This window comes from Mustelus asterias, chromosome 4 (genome assembly GCF_964213995.1).
Source record: "Mustelus asterias chromosome 4, sMusAst1.hap1.1, whole genome shotgun sequence".
Classification (NCBI taxonomy): Eukaryota; Metazoa; Chordata; class Chondrichthyes; order Carcharhiniformes; family Triakidae; genus Mustelus; species Mustelus asterias.
Genome location: NC_135804.1, coordinates 42,716,089 through 42,738,612, shown reverse-complemented (window position 1 = coordinate 42,738,612; position 22,524 = coordinate 42,716,089). Strand labels below are relative to the sequence as shown.

The 22,524-nt window shown below is 41.1% G+C and overlaps 1 protein-coding gene across 1 annotated transcript in view; it reads left to right on the top strand.

The window, feature by feature from the left end:
• The window catches only part of rpgrip1l (RPGRIP1 like), a 213,131-nt gene that overhangs the window by 80,410 nt on the left and 110,197 nt on the right, over window positions 1-22,524 (top strand). The window contains exons 9-13 of the mRNA XM_078210885.1: window positions 317-390; window positions 4,142-4,281; window positions 13,941-14,047; window positions 14,308-14,358; window positions 19,036-19,215. Of these exons, the coding sequence (XP_078067011.1) occupies window positions 317-390; window positions 4,142-4,281; window positions 13,941-14,047; window positions 14,308-14,358; window positions 19,036-19,215 (552 nt within the window). The remainder of the gene's footprint in view (window positions 1-316; window positions 391-4,141; window positions 4,282-13,940; window positions 14,048-14,307; window positions 14,359-19,035; window positions 19,216-22,524) is intronic.

The following is a 22,524-nucleotide window of genomic DNA, read 5'->3' as shown; positions in this document are numbered from 1 at the left end:
ATTTTTAGTTTTAATACAGCTGTTTTGGAAGTAGTATGAACAGCACATTGAAAACTCACAAATTTCGATTATATTTTCAAATCACTGAGAGTGACTTCATGGCAGATCTACCACAACTAATTTCAATAAAGTAGATCATGCTACAAAACCGCAATTGTACAAGACAGGTCTACAGATGGAGCCTCAGCGGTGTAGAAATTTGAAGTGAGGGAAACCTAATATATAACAATAGTAACTAAGTGTACAGAATTGAATTGAGTTTCCTGTCTATTTAATGGAGTGTCACTTTGTAATTTGTAATACTTTTTTTGATCAGCTGCAAGAGAGAGTCAATGATTTACAAAAGGAAAGAGATCTTTTGAAGGAAAACTATGACAAATTATACAACAGGTACTCCAATGTACAATTTTAGTTCCTTGTTTTGTGCTATTTGTCTTGTTTTCATGAATGTATGTGGTCGTTTACACAGATTTCTTGGGGTGGGGATGGGGTGCATTGGTCTCCCAGCACAGTTATGAAAGCAAGAAAGTGCTGCAGATGCTGGAAATCTGAAAAATAGAAAATGCTGGGAATAGTCAGCAGATCTGGTAGCACCTATTGAGAGAAAAGCAGAGTTAATGTTTCAGGTCTGTGACCTTTATAGAATAGTTCTGATGAAAGTTCACAGATGTGAAATAATGGCAGACTTTTACCGCCCCGCCCGCCACAGGAATTGGAGCAGGCGAGGGGTGGATCGTGGAAAGATCCGTCGAACTCGGGTGGGATTTTATGGTTTCAGGACAAGTGAGGCCGTAATATCCCACCCCTTAACTCTTGTTTCTTTTTCCATAGATGCTGCCAGTACAGTTGAGTATTTCCTATATTTTCTGTTTTTATTTACCATTAATACAATGGACCGCCACTCAATTTCAGGGTTCATGTATTTACTGTTCATCTTTGTTTAATCAGTATGCTATACATGATAAAAATATCTCTTATTTTCAAAACATTCGGCCAATTTATTTTTATCGTTCTTGACATGGGCATCACTGGCACTGCCCATCAGTTGTGAACAGTTAAGAATCAACCACATTGCCTGGGTCTGGAGTCACATCTCGGCCAATCCAGCTAAAGGTGGCAAATTTCCTTCCCTAAAGGATATTAACAAGCCATATGGATTTTTATGACGATCAATGACAACTTCATCATCACCATTACTGAGACTAGCTTTCAATTCCAGATTTTTAAAAATTAATTGAATTTCTAATCCAACAGCTACCATATTGGGATTTGAACTTGTGTCACCAGATCATTAGCTCGGGCCTCAGGATTACTAGTCCAGTGACATTACCACCACTTCACAATCCTGCCATAATTTGGCATTTTTACAGGCTGATGGAGATCAATGTAGGGAAATGTGAGATTATCCCATTTTGACCCAAAGAAGATAAATTGAATCTTTTCTCAATAATGAAAAACAAGGCACAGTGGAGGAAAAAGAGGTTTGGGTGCCTATGTATAAAACCCATAGAACTATAGAAGTAGAAGGAGACCATTCAGCCCATTGAGTCAGCACCGACTCTCCGAAAAAGCATCCTACCCAACCTACCCACCATTCCTGTAATCCTACACCTTTACCATGGCTAATCCACCTAATCTGCACAGTTTTGGACACTAAGGGGCAATTTACTATGGCCAATCCACCTGACCTGCACATCTTTGGATTGTGGGAAGAGACTGGAGCACCCAGAGAAAACCCATGCAAACATGTGGAGAATGTGCAAATTCCACACAGACAGTAACCTAAGGTTGGAATTAAACCTGGGTGTCAGGCACTGTGAGCCAACAGTGCTAATCACTGCCTGTTATGGACGATAACCTCATTACTTCCCCGGCAAGGGGCGGGGAAAATCAGGAAAATAGATCTCGCCAACAAGAGTCTTGTTTCCTGACTCTTGTGAGATTTTGCGCCTGTGTCATCATTCGCACACGTGGCAGGCAGTCGCCCCTAATGTTGCAAATTCTTGTTTACATTGCATCCATTTAGCACTAAATGTAAAGATTTTTACTGTTGAACTGTACGTCTACACATTTTAGTACAGATTAGCTTTATACTTTTTTTAAAAATATATAGGTCCGTTGGATAGAAGTATCAAAGCAAATTAAGCTCTTTTGTTAAAAGACAATTTAACTATACTTTAAAATGGTAATTTCAATCTTTTACACATACCAAAACTACTTTCTTTGTTCTGAACCACATACTGCTTACAGTTTGTGAAATACATCCTCTGCAATTGCAATTGCATTTTACATTGTGCTTCCTTTCCACAATGCATTATGAGGGAGATAGCTTGCGTGGCATATTGGGCACAATCTTTCTTCTCTTCACATTGGCAGGATCCTCTGGTCCCACCAATGGCGCACCCCCAGCACGTGTTTCCCGACAGTATAGGGTGGAGTCAGTGGGAAATCCCATTGACAGTGATGGGACTGTCAGCAAGAGGAGATCTTGCTGCCGGCAAATGGTGCATCGCTTCCCGCTGTTGAGAAAACGTCATGGGGAGGCGAGATAATCCAGCAACTGTTTAATAAAATTTTAGCCTTTGAAGGAAATAACAAATGCACCACATTTGTGGTCAGAATTTTATGGCAGTTATTGCTGTAAAGAATAAGGCAACTACAATTATCCAAAATATAGTAGAAGAGAAAACAATAATGTAATAACATGTGGATGAAAATACAGGTACAGGCTGAAGTTCACCATAACAAGTGTATAATTAGAGTACTTGCTCAAAAAATTGTTTGCAAGTAAATTTTAAATCATGTAGGGTCTTAACCAAGGAATGTTACTTTCCGAGACAACATTTTTGTGTGGGCAGCACAGTAGCACAATGGTTAGCACTGCTGCCTCAGTGCCAGGGACCCGGGTTCGATTCCCAGCTTGGGTCACTATGTGTGTGGAGTTTGCGCGTTATCCCCTTGTGTGCATGGCTTCCTCTGGGTGCTCCAGTTTCCTCCCACAGTGCAAAGATGTGTGAGTTAAGTGGATTGGCCATGCTAAATTGCTGCTTGGTGTCAGGGGGCTGCAGGGTAAGTGTGTGAGGTTATGGAGATAGGACCTGGGTGGGATTGTTGTCGGTGTAGGCTCGATGAGCCAAATGGCTTCTTTCTGCATTGTAAAGGTACTATGATATTTACTGTTGTTTCTGAGTGCTCTTCTAAACCTGTTCCTGATTTTGTTATGATGCATCCAATGTACAATAGGATAATTTACTTTTCAACTTTTTTTATCTCTTGTTTAATTTTCAACTTTCTTTATCTCTTGTTAAACGGTATCACGCTGGTTTTTCTCATTCAAGTTACCCATTGTGCAGGAAAGGGATATTTTTGAAAGATCCTGCTTCTCATTAATCATTCTTATTGCTAAATGTATCTCCTTTGAAAAATGTCTATTCTTTTATATTTTTACTCCCTTTTGATCATTTCTCGTTTCCTATTTTACTCATCTGTGGAAGCACATTTTGTTTTCCAAATGCTTGACATAAAATAGCGTCTTTTAAGTAATACTATTTGGTTTTTGCCATCTTCCTTTGTGAAACAAATAGCCACATTGTACATGTAGAATGATCATTCTATGGGCCACAACGTTTCAGTCATAACCAGCATTAGTGCTTTGTGGTTTAATTTCCTTTCAACCAGCAACTGGCTTTTAATACTGCATCCTCCACCACCCCTAAAAAGAGGTCAGGAGGGTGGGTAATTGGGTTATTTATATTGAGGGAATATTCGGGTTTGTATTTGAAAAGTTTGGTTCTGTCCTTCCCCTTTTGCTGGATAATTTGGATTTATATATTCCTCTGGAGTATGTAGCTGAATTCCTTTCCTTGTCCCGCAGATCCAAGTGATGCCAGGTTTTTTCTGGCCCTAGATCTCTAAATTAAGGCCAGTGCCTTTGCTCATCCCACAAACCCTTTCATGTGATTTAACCGCAGCCTGAGCAAGGCGCCTTGGTTTCAACAGCAGCAGACCAGCATATGTTTGCTTAATTCCTGAGACATGATGACAGCAGTCTCTGTGCCACTAAGGCTTTTTTGTTTTAATTATTATTCTCTGTGGAGGATTACTTCCAATAGTTCTTCACATGCCACATGTTTGGTTACAGTGCTTTTGACATGACCCACGAACAACAGTGGAAGTTGAAGGAACAGCAGCTGAAACTACAGATTGCACAGCTCGAGACCGCACTAAAATCTGACCTGGCTGACAAAAATGACATCTTGGACAAAATAAAACTGGAAAGAGGTATCTTAGCTTGTAAAATAAATGAAGCCTGCAAAATCTGCATTCATGAATACATACCACAATGGTGATTAAATTTCAGGGTTTTTTGCTTACATCTGCTTGGCATCGTAAATAACTTCAATTGCAGCAGTAATGCAAACTATATGTGAGCGGGTAGTACACTATGGGATTATAGTCTGTAACCTATTATAAGAAGAAATTTTCAAAAAAAAACATTTCTACAAAATTTCTACAACGGCTAATTTCTGAGTAGCTTAACCTTCCTTTAATTTTTCTACCATCCATTTTTAAAGGCAGTGATTGGTGGAGGGTATGGCCCCAAAGCCTCCCTGCGGAGGGGCAACATTACGACCTGGAAACCTGTGCAATTGCATGATGTTCCTAAGCCGATCATGCCCTGAACAGATCCACTAAAAGGACATTTACAAAATGGCAGATCATTTTTATGAAGTATGACCTATTATAAGCATGCCTTTTCATAATTGGCCATGTATAGATTTGACACAAGATTAAGTAGATAGTATTTAGTATCATTGTCCATTAAAATGTAGAGGCATCTCACCAAACTTTAATATGGGGCCCTCACAAAGCAATTGCTGCCTTCATATTTCAATTATGGTTTGGTATTTCAACTAAGAATCTATTCTTCATATGTGAGATTGGGCAGGGAGTGTCAGCAGACTGTTAGATTATGATAAGGTGTGGCTCATCACAGCCCAGCCTAATGCTGTAATAACCCGATATCTGTGCAAATCTCATTTAGCAAGAATGACAAATCACAACCAGGGACTCCACTGACAATTTTCTGTCAATCTGTAATTTACACATTCGTTTTGATGTAATTACAAACCATTTTCATTTTCATCCCAAACTACTTCCGGTTGTCAGTACTTCACAACCCTTATGTCGAAACATTCCTTTGTTGATAATTATGGAGCTTCAGATACTCCTGTTAAAAATATTTTGCAAAATTGCTGTCCTAAATTGGTAAATGTTTTGAATTATGAAAAGTGGCCCTGTTTTTTTGTAAATGTATCACGTGTAATTTTTAAAAATAATATGGTAGGCAAATTGTTAATAGTTATATTTTTTTAAATGTTACTCTTCATTTCCATTCCCAATTATACCAGCTAAATTAGAAAATATTTACATAGTTGAAAGCCAGTTGCAGCCAGGCACATGAAATGAAACTTTGTTGGTCTTTCAGTTTCTGAGATGGGCATCTGTTTCAAGCACAAGATTAAGTGCTGGTTTATAACAGGGCAGTGCTCCATCCCAGTGGCCTGGCCAAGAGATGACAGAGCTCCCCAAAGTCTAGTGAAGTTTTAGTAATGAGTAGAGCTACAATTAGAGATTGTGGGCTTCTAGTTAGGAAACAGTGACACCAACTGAGACAAGCTTGAGATTTGATTTGATATTTTATTGTCACGTATACAGTGAAAAATATCATTTCTTGCACGTTGTACAGATAAGGCATACCATTCATAGAGAAGGAAAGGAGAGAGTGCAGAATGTAGTATTACAGTCATAGCTAGGATGTAAAGAAAGATCAACTTAGTGCGAGGTAGGTCCATTCAAACTCTGATGGCAGCGGGGAAAAAGCTGTTCTTGAGTTGGTTGGTACATGATCTCAGACTTTTGTATCTTTTTCCTGATGGAAGAAGGTGGAAGAGAGTATGGCCGAAATTTTACCACCACGCCTGCCCTGGGGGTGGGCGCGGTTTCCAGAACGGAACTCTCCGTAGGCCTCGGGCGGGATTTTACGAGCCTCGCCCAAGCGAGGTCGTAAAATATATGTTTATGTCCAGGGTGCATGGGGTCCTTAATTATGCTGGCTGCTTTTCCAAGGCAGTGGGAAGTGTAGACAGAGTCAATGGATGGGATGCTGGTTTGCATGACTGGCCTGGGCTACATTCACGACCCTTTGTCATTTCTTGCGGTCTTGCGTAGAGCCATACCAAGCTGTGGTACAACCAGAAAGAATGCTTTCTATGGTGCATCTGCCAGACTGCTCAAAAAACCTATTAGGTTTAATGACATCTATCATGCTGCTTTCTCCTCAGTCACTAGCAGATTGATGTAAAATGTATCAAATTGGCATTACCGTCATATTGGTCGGAAGTTCTGTTCTGTTCAGAGAAAGGGTTGCATCAAATTGTTGGGTTAAAAGTCTTGTCTTTTTTTCATGCGTTTTAGTGACCCATTGTGAAAGGGAAATTATCTTCATCCTTGGTACGGTAAACCTATCACATTGATGAGCAAATAAATAAAAACTAAACAATTTACATATTTATTTTTACGTTTCTTGTTCATCCATTATAATTGGATGCAGAAATGCCACTTCTAGTGGTTCACATGGATTCTATTGATAGGATTGCATAAAATTAGAATCGTAATAAAAAGAAACAGTAAACCATTGTAATTATCCACAACCATTGTAATTTTGGGTTTTTTTATGAGATGTGCCCTTATTTTTCTGTGTATTGGTGTAAAGTTTGAGTGTAGCTTGCTCCTATGTTCTTGCAAAGTTTAACAACAGGAATTAAATATAGAGTTTTTTTGTAACAGTGCCATTTATCTCTTTGTATTCACTAATTCCTGTTCTTTTTTAAATAAAATATGTTCTGGGAAAGAATTAGGTTAATCACTGGGATTTAGATTGTGACATCAAAAATAATTAACACTGTCACATAAATTGCAGTTTAATTAGTGCAGATGGTAATGTATACCAAAATATACGGTTCAAAATTAAATCAAATTATGCTACTTTTTAATTTTGGAAAGCTGCCATTAAATAATGTTTGAAGGACATCCATATTATCTGTCTCATTTTCACACATATTCATTGGTATTTTAACTTAGAACCTGTATAAAATGGCACTACCATCATGATGAATCCTCTATACTGATCCACAGATGTTGCAAATGCAACAGAAGAGTGACAACTTAATAAATTTATTTTTTGTTCAAGTTTAACCTAAAGATATGCAAAATAATTGAGGCTAAAGTTCTGACCATTCTATAGGCCTTCATGTAAATGAACTATCCACAACCTCAGTGTGTAAAAATTGTAGTTATTACATTTTCAAAAAGATTACATCACTCATAGTGACTAAATTGGTTCAAAAAAAGCAATTGGCTTGCATTTATGAGAATAGAATAGAACTGACCTAGGGCAAATCTAGCATTTCAGAGGACTAGGAAACATAAAACATCTACAATAATTACTGCAAAAAGAACTCAGTCTTCCAAACAGAGTTTAATTGTAGTAAATATAGTTGTTTCAACTGACATACTTTTTGAAACATCTACAAATTTTAAATATTACAATGTGCCCCTTCTTAAAGTGGTCAGTTTGGAGAGTGTTTTTCTTTTGCTTGTGCATACTTGTGCATCTTTTGCTTGGCAGGATGGCATATTACTGTAAATACCTATCTAGTAGTAGTAGTAACCTTAGCACCTTCTCAACAGAAATAAAAACACTAAAGGAAACTACATTGCATGGGCATCAGGTACAGTATGACAATTTCATCCCAAAAAGAAACACACAATATACTATTCAGAAACATATTAGATTTAATCATATCAACCATGGTCTTTTCTCACAGATATTAAGGGTGGATTTGCTCATTTCTTTACAGTGTGGCAACAGGCGGGAAAGGCAGTGTGGAAGCCATCGGCCCCAGTGGCAGCTTCCTCTGCTGTATTGCAAGCAACATAGAAAAAAAATCCGAGGGGTGGTTCCCACAATGTCACACTGGTGGGGTGGGCTCTGATTGAACCCCTTGCCAGCAACTTGGGTTTCAAACAATCTTTTTAAAGGGTGCCCCAGTGCAAAAAATCAAAAATAGAAACCACAATCCCCTCCCCGAGAACACCAAGTCTCTTTCTCCTCTCCCCCCCCCCCCCCCCCCCCCCCCCCCCCCCCCCCCCCATCTCCGTCGTACAGAACAACTGGGCAATCGCTGGCTAGCCATCCCTAGTTGCTCTTGAACTGAGTGGCTTGCTAGGCCATTTCCGAGGGCAGTTGTGGCTCTGGAGTCACAGGTAGGCCAGGCCAGGTAAGGACGGCAGATTTCCTTCCCTAAACAACATTAGTGAACCAAATGGGTTTTTCCAACAATCAACAATGGTTTCACGGGTATCAGTAGATTCTTAATTCCAGATATCTTTTATTGAATTTAAATTCCACCATTTTCCATGGTGGGATTTGAACTCAGGTCTCCAGAACATTAACTGAGTTTCTGGATTAATAGTCTAACAGTAATACCGCTGGACCACCATCTCCCCACTGTGTTCATGATGTTCATTGCAATGGAAAATGCCTGCAATTTTGGAATGTTAAGTCTTAATAGTATGGATTATAAAGGGTTAAGAAATGAGCATCTGTAAGATGTTAGAACTTTCCAGAATTACACTGTAAGCAAAATAATACCCTGCAGTTGTATCATGTTTTTAATTGTAGTGTTTCTGCAGAACAATTATGATATATTATTCTTTAAATAAAAAGGTCTGTGAAGGAAGTGGGTACAAAACTAAAATGCAGACTCCACAGAAATTGTACAAGATAGGAATGATACTTTTATTAGCAAAGTAACTGCAATTGTCATAGATTTTTTATACTTACAGGGATTTAATGTTTGGATGAATATTTTAAATAACAGCAGGTATAATATATTAACTACTATAAAATTTATTAGTTCATATTCTAAAGCATTAATTTTTATTTTTAATATATATATTCAACAGTCTGTATAATGATATTAAAGGGTATAATCACCAGTCTAAATTTATATACACTTTCCCCAAATGCAACACTTGTTATTTCTGTTAGTTATTTGTAGGGATAGAAATTCGTATGACCTGTTACTTATGTGCATATAGAAAGGGCTTATCATTTGCCAGGGATGCATAAAAAATGGCACAGCTCATTGTTGGTTTGCATATTTTTCTGTTGTCCTTAACCTGCAGGATATTTGTCACTGAAATTGTAGCAGATGTTTCTGGTCCCAAAAGTGGTGGGCATCGTGGGCAGAACTGGAAATTCTGGAGATTGGCCAAGCTTTCCCATCCCACCTGCAACAATGCCCGCCACTGGCAGGACCAGAAAATCCTGGCTGGGTCCCGTCATGCCCATTTTCTGCCTGTAAAATGAGCGCAACACAATCATATTCTAAGCCATATTATGTCTTTTATTGACGTTGCATGAAGCATTAAGATTGGAATTCATTTGAACTTCATTATTTTTTTATTCATTCATTAAAGGCAGGTGTGGCTGGTAAAGCCAACATTTCTTGCCCATCCTTAATTGCCCTTGAGAAAGTGGTTTGAGCTGCTGCCTTGAACTGCTGCAGTTTATGTGGTGAAGATACTCCCACGGTGCTGTTAGAGAGAAGGTTTAATACAAACTATTTAAACATGTTTGCCAAAGTGTCAAATAATGATCTTTGGATTATGATGGCTTTAGTTTTAAATAAAACATTTTTTTTGCTTTATTAAGAAAGATGTCATAATGATGGAAAAACTCATTTTTTGACTTGCCCATCTGGTAGGATTGCATTGATTCCATATCAGTGTGTGGCTGATTAGTGAACCAAAATCCAGGGAGCCAAGCCACTATCCATTTGGAATCAATTAATATTTTTAGTTGTAAATTCATGCCAAACAAATACTTTGGTGCCTAGATTATATGTTGCTGTTTTCACAGGCCACAATGCTCAATTTTGGCAATACTGAGAGCCTTAGGGGGAGGAAAAGTTTAGGTTTGAACATGGATATAAAATGGTGGCAGATCGGCCACTCATTACGTAAACAGTCTGATTTTCCTTTCCACTGATTTCAGCGGACAGGAAAATAATGCAGGATATAAAATGAACTGCCAAACCAGTATTATTTAGGGCTATTTCTAGTGGCATTGATACAATTAGATGTTCAATTCATGGTCATTCCTACAGGTTATTTGCGATTACACTGTAACTCATTCTGTTACATTTACACTTATTTGGCGGGATTTTATGGCCTCGCTTGAGCGAGACCGGAAATTCCCACCCGAGGTCAATGGACATTTCCGTTGTCCGCTCTTTGCCCATTCTGATTCTGTGGCAGGCGTGGCAGTAGAATTCCGGCGAAAGGATATTAGTATTTGTGTTATGTTTCTCCTTTTCAAATTTCAGTTAGATCATGAACCAAGTCTGTCCCAATTACTCAATACTAAATGTATTATGACCCAGTATCCTCTTTGCCGGGAACATACTGGGGGCGATTCTTCCAAAAAAAATTGAAATGCTGAATTCGCGTGAATACTGGAGTAACTCACACTGATTTTTTTTTTAAGCATGATTTTCAGAATGAATCTCCCACACTCTGAGCACTGCAGACTGCCCACCCTAGCATTTTTACTCTGAAAATCAGGGGGCAGGGCCTATTCCCACTGGAAAGGCCGGCAGCACAGTGCTAAGCTGGTCACTGTGCATATGCCGATCTGTCAGTGCTGAGATTGGCGCATGTACAGTGGCCCTGCACTGGCAGCCTCCCAATCGCTGGCCAGCTTCGCGACCTTGCCACTCCGAACCCCCACCCCTGATCACCGGTCTCCCCGATGTCTCATTCTCCTCCACCCCCCCCGATCACCCTCTTCCCTCCTTCTGCCACTGATCCTGAATGCAGAGTGGCAGCGGGTCCCCCCACCCATTGACCCCCTAACAGGCTCCACCCCTTGGCACTGCCTGATGCCTGGTTGGCAGTGCCAAGATACCCCTTGGGCATTGCCAGTTTGCCCCTTGGGCAGTGTTGGGGGCCAGGCTGCTACCACGAGGTTGGCAATGCCCAGGAGGTACCTTGGCACTGCCAACCAATCCCTTACCCTTGACCTCCTCGGGGGGTCTCCATGGCTTCTGTTCCCTCCAGCAAGGTCAGCCTAAATAAACACTCTCTAAGCTGAAACAAGTAGAGCAAACACTACTGTTCCCCATTAGTGGGCAGCAATTGAAAACCTCGCTGGAGGGAACCACTTCCGGTGGGGGGGAGATGCTAGCGAGTCCAGAGAGTTCAGTCCTGGGCCCGCTAAAGACATTAAAATTTAAATATTTAAATTAGCTCCACGCCGATTTCCAGCGCAGAGCTGATGACCCCAAAAATTCTGGAGCCGAAGACTTCCAGAGGCTGTGGCACCTTACGGGGAGCCCACTAAAACGCCTCCGCTGATGTCTCCCAGCCTGTTGCGCTGCTAGCGCAGTGAAGCGGGCTGGGAGAATCGCCCCCATTCTGTCTTGTGTGTGTATTCAAGACATTAACTACTTTCTGTCTGAGCAGAGTGACATCTGCATGGACCAATGCGCATGTACAGATGACCATTTTGCGTTGGCAGGGAACACAGTGATTGATTTTTTTATACTTCTGCTGTTGAAAGTTCCAGTGGATATCATAGAAACCCTACAGTGCAGAAGGAGGCCATTCGGCCCATCGAGTCTGCACCGACCACAATCCCACCCAGGCCCTATCCCCACATATTTACCCGCTAATCCCTCTAACCTACACATCCCAGGACTCTAAGGGGCAATTTTTAACCTGGCCAATCAACCTAACCCGCACATCTTTGGACTGTGGGAGGAAACCGGAGCACCCGGAGGAAACCCACGCAGACACGAGGAGAATGTGCAAACTCCACACAGACAGTGACCCGAGCCGGGAATCGAACCCGGGACCCTGGAGCTGTGAAGCAGCAGTGCTAACCACTGTGCTACCGTGCTGCCCCCCTCCTGTTCAAAATAATACCAATGAATACCAATACCAATGAATACCTATGATGTTCATGATAGAATCAATTATACATTGTGGGATAAATGTGCCACACTTTCTTCTTTCTTTGTTAAAAACAACATCCGCTATTTGCAAAGTAATATTTTCATTTGCCTCTTCAATGATACAAGAAGGTTTTGGTACAATCCCTGTAGACCCTGTTAACATTTAAAGAGAAATTTAAACATGCAGCAATCAACTGAAGGGAATTATGCCACAAGATTCCACTGTTTAAAACAAACTAATTTTACTGCATGAGAAACAAGTAAAGCAAACGCACCTAAATAAACACTGTCTAAGGTGAAACTAGTAGAGCAAACACTACTAAATAAATATTGTCTTAGGTGAATACTTATTACTTTACTTGGAAAACCATAAAGCACGTCACATATACTTCTCAACTGAACTTTCTCAACTTTTTACTTATAATGACTCCCACCAGAAAGTCTTCAGTTAGTTATCAGTCTCTTGAAGGTTCCTATGTTTTCTAGGAGCAGAGTGCCACAGTTCTCAGGAATCCACTTTACTGTCTCCTCAGTCTTCTAGCTATTCTCTGAGATATGAAATTTCATGGGGATCTTTCATTAGCTTTCGGCTAAGCAATCTTCCAACGTATCTTCAAACCTCCTGAATATGGACTACTCAGCTCAAACTCTGGCATCTCTGCATTCTTCAAGCTAACTGCTTAGTGCCTGTCCCTCAGAAATACCCTTAATTTCTGATAGCGTATTTGTTTCTGGTCTATATCTGTTTTGCTGTAAGCAAAATCTTTCCCTGCCTGCTGAATTCCTGGTTTACACCCACCAACTTGGGTGCTTTTAACCCCATCCTCAAAGACCTTCTGTAAAAATCCAACAGTTTCCCAAAATTCCAACCAAAGCTCCACCCTGAATTACTCATCCCGATGACAACAGAGGTTAGTTGAGATATCCAATAAATTTTAGATAGATTAACTTTCAACTTCAAAATCAAATCTTTTGCCCCAGAGGTCCACACAACTATTTTAAATTTCTCATTGGGTCAGGGCAATTCTCCTCAAACTTGCTGTCTACAGTTCCCCAGCTAAATGAAGGCCACCTGCTGGTTTCACCCTCCTACCTTTGACCTCACAGGCCCACATGGAACCCTTTGAACTGCCATTATTTGAGGTGTCCAGCATTTTAATTACTTTACCCATACAAATTAAATCTTCCCCAAACTAAAAATTACCTCAAATATTAATATGAGCCATGAACTAGATGATAGTTTAATCACTATAATCTCTTTCTAGGTAGACAGCAAATCTTGACAACTGTATTGTAATTTCATGGCCTTTCAAAAAATGTTCTTGATCAGACACTGAGCTAGATTTAAACGTTAAGGATGAAAAATCCTGAATCCTAAAATCCCAGTTGTCATTTACAATGTCTAAGAAATTTCCAATCGCATGCACAAACTTAAAATTATTGAGCACTTTTCATGACCATTGGACACCTCAAAGCACTTTACAGCCAATGAGGTATTTCTGAAGACTAGTCATTGTTGTATTGTAGGAAACAACTCATCTTAACAAATGGTAAATTACTACAAAATCATTGGAGGATTTTTTTTTCTATCCGTAACACATTTGTAAATCCTTTTCTGAAGAGCATTTTTATTGTTCTGTTACATATGGCACACAGGAACATTTATCTCAGGATTTTCAAAGGAATTTATAAACATTAAATCTTAAGCACTTCAGGAGAACAACTGGATGCATGCCTTTCTTGATTTCACTTGGCCACACTGTTATTAGATACCGTCATTGTTACATTTTTATTTTAATGCATTGTTGCCTGGTTTTGTTTTCCTATTGTTTCCACTTACTGTACAATGGATGTCAGAACAAAATGAGCGACTCTCCCAGGAGAACAAAGAGCTCCAGCTGCACTATCTGGAACACAAGCAACAGCTGGATGAACTAAAAGAGCACATGAAGTTCTTCACCAAAGTAAGATACTTACCTGAACTGAATTTATATCTACCAGAATGTGACAATGGAATGCCTGAAATGTTTTATGCATGGCGTAAGTACACCAGCTTTCTGCATCATCAAACCTTGGGAAAAAAAATGTAAAATGTGATGGTTTATTTATTCATGATATTCAAGCAAATGTCATATTTGGTGAGAATCTAGTATGTCATTTTTAGTTATCCCTGTATTATTCATTTCTATTTAATAATGCCCTTTATTGACCGTTTTAATTTCAGGAAAGTGATATTGATGTGACTGAACTCAGCGAAGCACTGATGCTCATAAAGGTAATGCAAAGAAGTTGAGCCATTTTCCAATTTGTGCCTACTCTGTGGTCTAATAACAATCTGACCCTCATATGCCCTGATTGGAGTGACTAGCATTTTAAGAGGCAAATTCATTGGTGAACCTTCAAGTGACTAATGTTGCTTATTCAAACATATGAAAATGTCAGAAAGAGCCAGGAGAGTAAAGTCAGAGAAGAGCAATAAGAAGTTTATTTATACTGTGTTAATATTTCATCTTTACAACAAAGTTTAATTAGTCTACACCCAGAAGTATTTGCATAAATATGTATTTATATATTTATTAATATTGTTGAGCATTTGGGTTGAATTTTAACAAGCAGGCATGACTCTGGGAGGTTATTATAGTGGAGATTGTCAACACATCAGGAAGCAAGCTCCATCCCACCCATATCTGCATTTAACTGTAGTGCATTAGGCTGTGTTTGAGCAACGAGGCCTCTTCCGAAATTCAGAATGTACCTGTTCTGGGTGTCCTCCTTTGTAGGACAGGATTGTCAGTGGAAGCCAAGCCTTGCCCTCTTTTTACGGCACTGGCTACCATATTTTGCTAAATCTTCATTCACAAATGCACTGAAAAGTGTACACTAAAAGTGGCTGGGTGGGTAGGGTACAGTTCCAGCTGGGTCGGGTGATAGGGTGGGTAGTGTGTCAGGATAGTAAGTAGGTGGTTAGAGTGGCAGGGTGATAGGTGTTGGGTGGGTAGCAAGCCAGATGGGTAGTGTGGCAAGGTGATAAGTAGGGAGCAATGTGGATAAGTGCTAGCTGGATAGGGTGGCAAGGTGGGTAGAGTGGTAGTTACCAGGCTGGGTAGCATGACCAGCTGGTTAATGTGGGAGGGTTGGAATGGGAGTTATGTCAGGGTTGGGTTGGGTGGTATGCTGGGTGGGGACAGAGGGCTGGATGGCATTGGAGGATTCGGGCAGAGTCAGGGGCCAGGGAAGAGTTGGAGGGTCTGGTGGAATTGGGGTGGGGGGGGGGGGAAAGAGGTGTTGGGTGTCAGTGTACTTGAAATATCAGGGGAAAGTGGAAGGTCAGGATTTGAGGCAAGGCGGCAGTGTGAGTGATTATGTACAGTCCCGCCAGAAAAAAAACAGTTCTTCCTCCCTTGAGTCAACCTCCTGCCCCCCCCCAAAAAAAAAATCCTCCAGTTCTGACTCTCCCCCAACCAGTACTTATAAGTTCATAAGATGTAGGAGCAGAATTTAGGCCATTCGGCCCATCGAGTCTGCTCCGCCATTCGATCATGGCTGATATGCTCCTCATCCCCAATTTTCCTGCCTTCTCCCCATAACCCTTCAACCCGTTACCCATTGTGCTGAGGTAACTTTGGGGATACAGTATCATAATGATACTGTCACTTGACCAGGAAGAAGTCTCACAACACTAGGTTAAAGTCCAACAGGTTTATTTGGTAGCAAAAGCCATTAGCTTTCAGAGCGCTGATCTGAAAGCCAGTGGCTTTTGGTGCCAAATAAACCCGTTGGACTTTAACCTGGTGTTGTGAGACTTCTTACTGTGTTTACCCCAGTCCAACGCCGGCATCTCCACAACTTGACCAGGATCCAGAGGTCCAGGCTAATGGTCTGGGAAACCAGGTTCAAATTCCACAACAGCAATTGGTGGAGTTTAAATGCAATAAAAACTAGAATTGAAAGCTAGTCTCACAAATGGTGACTATGAAACTACCACAGTTAATAACCTATCTGGTTCACTATTGCCCTATAGGGAAGGAAATCTGCAAACCTTGCCTGATCTGGCCTAGTTTTGGCTCCAGACCCACAGAAACAGAAAATAGAAGCAGGAGTAGACTATTCAACCGTTCAAACCTGCCCTGCCATTCATTTTGATCATAGCTGATCACCAGATTCAACATCCTGATCCCACCTCCCCCCCGCACCGCACATCCCTTGACCCCTTTAGCCCCAAGAGCTATAGAAACATTGGTTGACTGGTTGACTTGAAACGTGGTTGACGTTTGCATATGCTTATCAGATGTGTGCCCTGGTGGAAACTAAGAGAACTTTGCAATAATGAGGAAATCCTAGGCGGCATGTGTGCTGACGACATCATTCTTCTCCTTGAAATTGTCTGAAGAGGTCCTGTGTTCTGTGCCCTTTAGCAAACCACTCAACTCAAGGCCAATTAGCTTGCTGCTTACAAACCTGCAGATATAAAGCAGCAAGGGCATCAGCAGAGAGGAAGCTACACAGAATCTGCAGGCAAAGGATCAACTCCCTCAACATGTCGAGATAATGGCTCATGGTCATGCATCAGGTCATGGCAGATATTTGCAACCTGCTGGAGCAAGACCTGCTGTCAAGTGGACTTGGAGTGGAGGGTGGGGGGGCATGCTTTACCAGTGGCTGTTAAAGTCAATTCAACTTCTTTGTCTCTGGAGCCTTTCAGGGCTCTGCCAGAGACATTTGCAAGATTTCACAATTAGCGGCCCATAAGAAGGTGGCTAATGGCTTGTTTGTTCAGGCAAGTAATTATGCAATTTTTGTCATTGATAGATGTCAGTCAGTAGTGCAGATTTGGTTAGCTTCCCACTGGAGCTGGGCATCATCAACTGTGTGCATGTGATAATAAAGGCACCCATAACTCAACCACAATTCAACCTCATTTGAAGCTTCCACTTTATTTGTATGCAGCTGATGTTAATAAGGTGTTTATTCAGGTGAATAAGCTGTCTGTGCAGGTGAGTGCAAGATTCTTAGATAGCTGCCATGATGCTTTCGTCTTGCAGCAGGCCACCCTTCCTGAAAACTCTTTGCACCTCAAAGCAGGTTAGCTGACTGCTGAGGAGATACCCACTTAAAATGTGATTGGTTGAGTTCCTCACAGATGTCATCAATGAGGCCTAGGAGCAATACAATGAAAACCATACGACAACTATTATGATTGAACATGCCATCATTAAAGATGTGCTTCAGGGGCCTGCATACATCCGGTGGCACCTTTCAGTATGTACCAGCTCAAGTCGCCAGAATGGTTGTGTTGTGCTGCGCTCTACTCAACAGTGCAAAGCAAAGAAGTTTGAACATGTAGGAGAAACAACGCACAGAGCAGAGGGCCTTTTCTAATGATTCTGGAGAGAACAATGTGATGCAGTCAGTGCCCATGCTGCTCGTGATTTCACCAGTCCACCCATCTGACAACCACATGCAAAGGTCTCTGCATTTCCCTTGCCCACCATTTCCCCATCACAAAGCAATTCTGCAAACAATCAAGCATCCCTTTGAGAAGCCCCCATTATTTTTTGAATATCTGATCTGGTGTTTTGGTTTTATAAATCTTGTGATGTTGCACCCTAAGAAAGAATGACTTCCCCTGAAGAGTCATTGTCTTCCTGGACCATGTCTATTGAAAGATTAAAGATGTGAATTAGAACTGTCCAGATAGGAATATCTTAAATAATCGTTGTACGCATGATCATATTTCACTCGCTGCTGGCATCAAGTCAGCTTGAGTGAGTGTGTATGCCATGTGGCTGTGTAGTATTTAATTCTGGCATTAGCCAGCTGGGAAGCCCTCATCTCCCCAGTTCCAATGGCCAAGCATACAAATGTTCCACAGATGACTAACATCATCCCTTCTTGAGCTGTCAGTTGCGTCTTGGCTCAACACAATCTCTGCTCCCTTGTCTTCCGTGTTCTCTTTTCTGCCAAGAAGGGAAAGAAGAGACTTAAAGGGTAGTAATGGTATATGTTACGTGGATGGAGAACATTTGCTGAGGGCAACTATGAAGAAGAGGCATGACATGTAAAAATGAGGGTGAGTGTCAATGGTGGATGGACAAATGGGGATGTGAGGAAGTGCAGAGAGGGATGGGTACACCTGCAAGGTAAATTGGTGTGAGGAATGTTATGCTGGAGTAGATTTGAGTTGGCAGGATGAGGAGTTTGGAGTGATAAAAACATCAGGATGTAGGTCAATGTGACATTTTATTCCCATTTCCTGCCCTGATGAGGCAATTGAACTGCTATCAGCATTGAATTCATAAGCATGTCACTACCTTCCTGGAGCTAAGTTCATAGTAACCTCCAGCCACTCCATCTTTGTTTTGCCAGCAGGCTCCTTCCTCCCAAAATTTAGGGAGGGTATCTCCCTGTAGGCACAGTACAGCTACTAGCACCACATCCAAGATTAAAATGTGGGCCGGAATTTTACCAGCACGCTCACCCCGATTCCAGGGGCGCGCGAGGCTCAGAGAACGGCATGCTCCGTTGGCCTCGGGCGGGATTGTACGAATCTCAGACCGGGAAAATTCCACCCACAGTGTCTGCACTAAAAAAACTACTGACTTTCCCGTGCACTAATGGATCTATCCCCCAGCTCCTGGCACCTCAGACTTAAAATTCAGTTCTTCTACTTTGAGGAAGAAAGTACAATAGGATGCTTTGGTGTATGACGGACAGGTCAAAATTATAACCTAGTGGCGATATAAAAATATTAAGACAAACTTCAGGAAAATGATAAATATTGTCCAGCCATGAAAAGCAAAAATATATGCCAATAAGCCCAACTGGTACTATTTTCTGCACATAATTTTGCAGTTTGTCAGTTATACTGTAGAATTTCTATTTGTTTTGAGGTGGAGAAAGCTGGAAGAGAAAATGTGTTCCCACCAGCCATGCGCTTTTTCCTTTATTATAGGTTCGTAAGCATCAGAAAAATGGAAACCTTGAATTCCTGGAGAAAGTGGAGGATGACATTAATAAAGATTTGGAGCAATCTATTAGAGAGCTTCAGGCAACACATGCAGAAACCATTCAAGAGCTCGAAAAGACAAGAAATATGTTACTTATGCAGTACAAGATTAATAAAGACTATCAGGTAATTGTCTATATTTGAAAGATGCAAAAGGGACCTCAAATATTACTATTTCAGTAGGATAAATCATGTGGAATAATGCTATGAAGGTATGAGCTAGATGGTTGGAAACTTGTCAGAAATATTCAAATAGGGAGTGACTGGTGAGAAGGGCATGGATTTTGTGAACAAACAACACATTCAATGAATTTGGAGAGCAAAAGAAGGATAGAGATGTCGTAGTTTAGAAGTGATGTGGAGATGCCAGCGTTGGACTGGGGTAAACACAGTAAGACGTCTCACAACACCAGGTTAAAGTCCAACAGGTTTATTTGGTAGCACAAGCCACTAGCTTTCGGAGGCAGCGCTCCGAAAGCTAGTGGCTTGTGCTATCAAATAAACCTGTTGGACTTTAACCTGGTGTTGTGAGACTTCTTACCGTAGTTTAGAAGGACAGAGCTATTGGCTTTTTGAGGAAAGGATAATGATGTCAGCTGCAAAAAGTGCCTGAGAGAGAATTATTTACAATCGCGCCATGGGAACGGGAGAAGAAGTTGGGTGATCAGCAGTTTAGTGACAAGGGGACACGGGAGCAGGAAATGTTCTCATAGCCAAGGTGCGCATGGCAAGGTCAGAAGGGAAGTTGACTGAGAAACTAGTGCGAAAGAAGGAATTAAGAACCAAGGAACAGGGTTCTACAGGACATTTGACATGATCAGCCAAGCAAAAAGAGGGCTAAGTAATGGTTTCTGATTTCATTTTTTGAATTAATGTTGAGATTCAGTGCTACAGCATTTCTCCCAATACAATTTACTTTGTTCACAGATTAATGAAATTTTACTTTTGGGGGGGGGGGGGGGGGGGAAGGAACATTTGCTTCTGCTTTGATGTGCTTTTCATGGCCTATTGTTGTCTGGATTTGTTGTATGCAATCAACTTTGAACTAATAACGTGGGAAGGCGATGGCCTAGTGGTATTATCGCTGAACTATTCATCTAGAAACTCAGCTAATGTTCAGGGGAACAGAGTTCGAATCCCGCCAGGCCAGATGGTAGAATTTGAATTCAATAAAAAATATCTGGAATTAAGAATCTACTGATGACCACAAAATCATTGTCGATTGTCGGAAAAACCCATTTGGTTCACTAATGTCCTTTAGGGAAGGAAATCTACCATCCTTACCTGGTCTGGCCTACATGTGACTCCAGAGCCACAGCAATGTGGTTGACTCTCAACTGCCCTCTGAACAAGGGCAACTAGGAATGGGCAATAAATGCTGGCCAGCCAGCAATGCCGATATCCCATGAATAAAAAAATAACAATATTAGCACTCAGTGATGGGAAGGACAGATTTCTGCTGACTGTCTTGGAAGCCTTTCAGCAAAAATAATGCGTTACATTCTGAAATGAGATAACTGAGTTTGAATACCATTATTGACTGATATTTCATTCACCTTTCCCTTGACAGTGAGCTTGCTAGTCTTCACTGTCAACAGAATACAGGAGGAAAAACAACCCAAGCAGCGTTGTTCAAACTCCTGATGGATTGATCCAGATGAAGTATTGCCATGGTGTCTATTGTGATGTCACAGATCAAACCATTCTCCTTAAAAAGGGTTAGCATGTTTAAAGACCAAAGCTGGTGAGGAGGTCAGAACAAATTTGTAAAATATTTTGAAAAATATGTGATTTTTGTTAATTCCAGTTAAGCCCACTACACTTTCTTACCTCCAGACTTGAATTCTTTAATGTACCCTCTTGCGAATCTCTAAGGTTTCTTCCTTTATAAACTCCAGTTTGGTTAAATTCCACTGCTGTGCAGTCCCACACCAAGTCCCATTTGTCAGTTGCTGTCCTGTCCTCGCTAATGTTTGTTGGCTTCCTATCAAAAACAAAAAAGAACAACTCATATTCATATAGTAACTTTAACTCAGTAAAATGTTCCAATGTACTTCACCAAAGCATTCTAAAAAATACTTGACGCCAAGTAACATAAATGACCAAATTCTTCATTTAAAAGGTGGTTTTAAAGAGGGTCTTAATGGAGGAAAGAGAGGACAAAATGGATTGGTCCAGGGAGAGAATTCTAGCACTTAAAACTTTGGTAGCTGAAAGAATGGCAGCCAATGGTGGAGTGAATTAAGATCAGAGATACTCAAAAGGCTAGAATTAGAGAAAAGAAGAAGATAGCTTGGAAGACTGGAGCGATTTAAAAACGAGGAAACTGACGCCTTGCTTCATGGAAACCAATGTAGGTTACATTGAACTTAGTCCAAGTCAGGATCTTGGCAGCAGAGTTTTATATGACTTCACGTTTACAGAGCGTAGCATGTGGGCGGCCTGCCAGGAGTACACTGGAACAGTCAACCCTAGAGGTAATAAAAGGTGTGGATGAATATTTCAGCAGGAGATGAGCTGAGGCCAGGGCAAAGTCACCCAATATGACGGAGGGGAAATAGCTCATCTTGTGGTCAAATATGACACCAAAATTCTGAACAATCTGATTCACTCCCAGATACTTGCCAGGCAGAAGGATGGGGTCAGTATCTAGGAAACAGGGTTTGTGATGAGTCTGAAGACAATGGTTTTGATTGATCAATCTTTTGTTAGAGGAAATTTCTGCATGTGGGCAGGATGATAGTTGGATAGGAAGGGCTGTAGCAGTTGAGCAAGTTGCTAAATGGGTAGTCAGGTCAGGTCGAGGGATAGAAGATGGTCAAGAGGATTAGTGTTGTCGGCTTGGAGTAGCAGTGTCAGGAGGGGTACACGGGAGGTAGCTGAGCGTCCCTTAATCACCAAGACAGGTAACTGCGTCATCTGATTCTTGTAGGACACTTGTGACAATTGCTACCCCTAAAGTCTGCAGTGTTTCCAGTATAGATAAACATCATAGCTTCTGACTGATTCAATCTCAATGTTCCAAGGTAACAAAGTTTTCTACTCCGGGGTCAAATTGTTCTAATTTCCCAATCAAAGGCATCTTAAAATTTGACGCTCCAGTCTCTTCGCTCTGTAGCTGTGCATTGCGACTATGACTGTAATCGCAGCCCTTATGTCGACTTCCATTTTAAGAGATCTGCCATTTACCATCAAGACTATCTCAATAGAGACACTTTATTCAGTTGGACCTGGTTAAGGGTTCCTTGTCAGGCTCCACATCTAGTTTCTTCAAAAGGAGTTAAACTTGCCGTTGTGGCTTTTTTTTGCACATTCTGTCCTATTAGCTTCACTCTGCACCATGCTTGTAATTAACCCGTTTTGTTGCACCTGAAACACACACAATTCCTGCATTTGAAACACACATAATTCCTACATCGGCACGCTTCTTGGGAG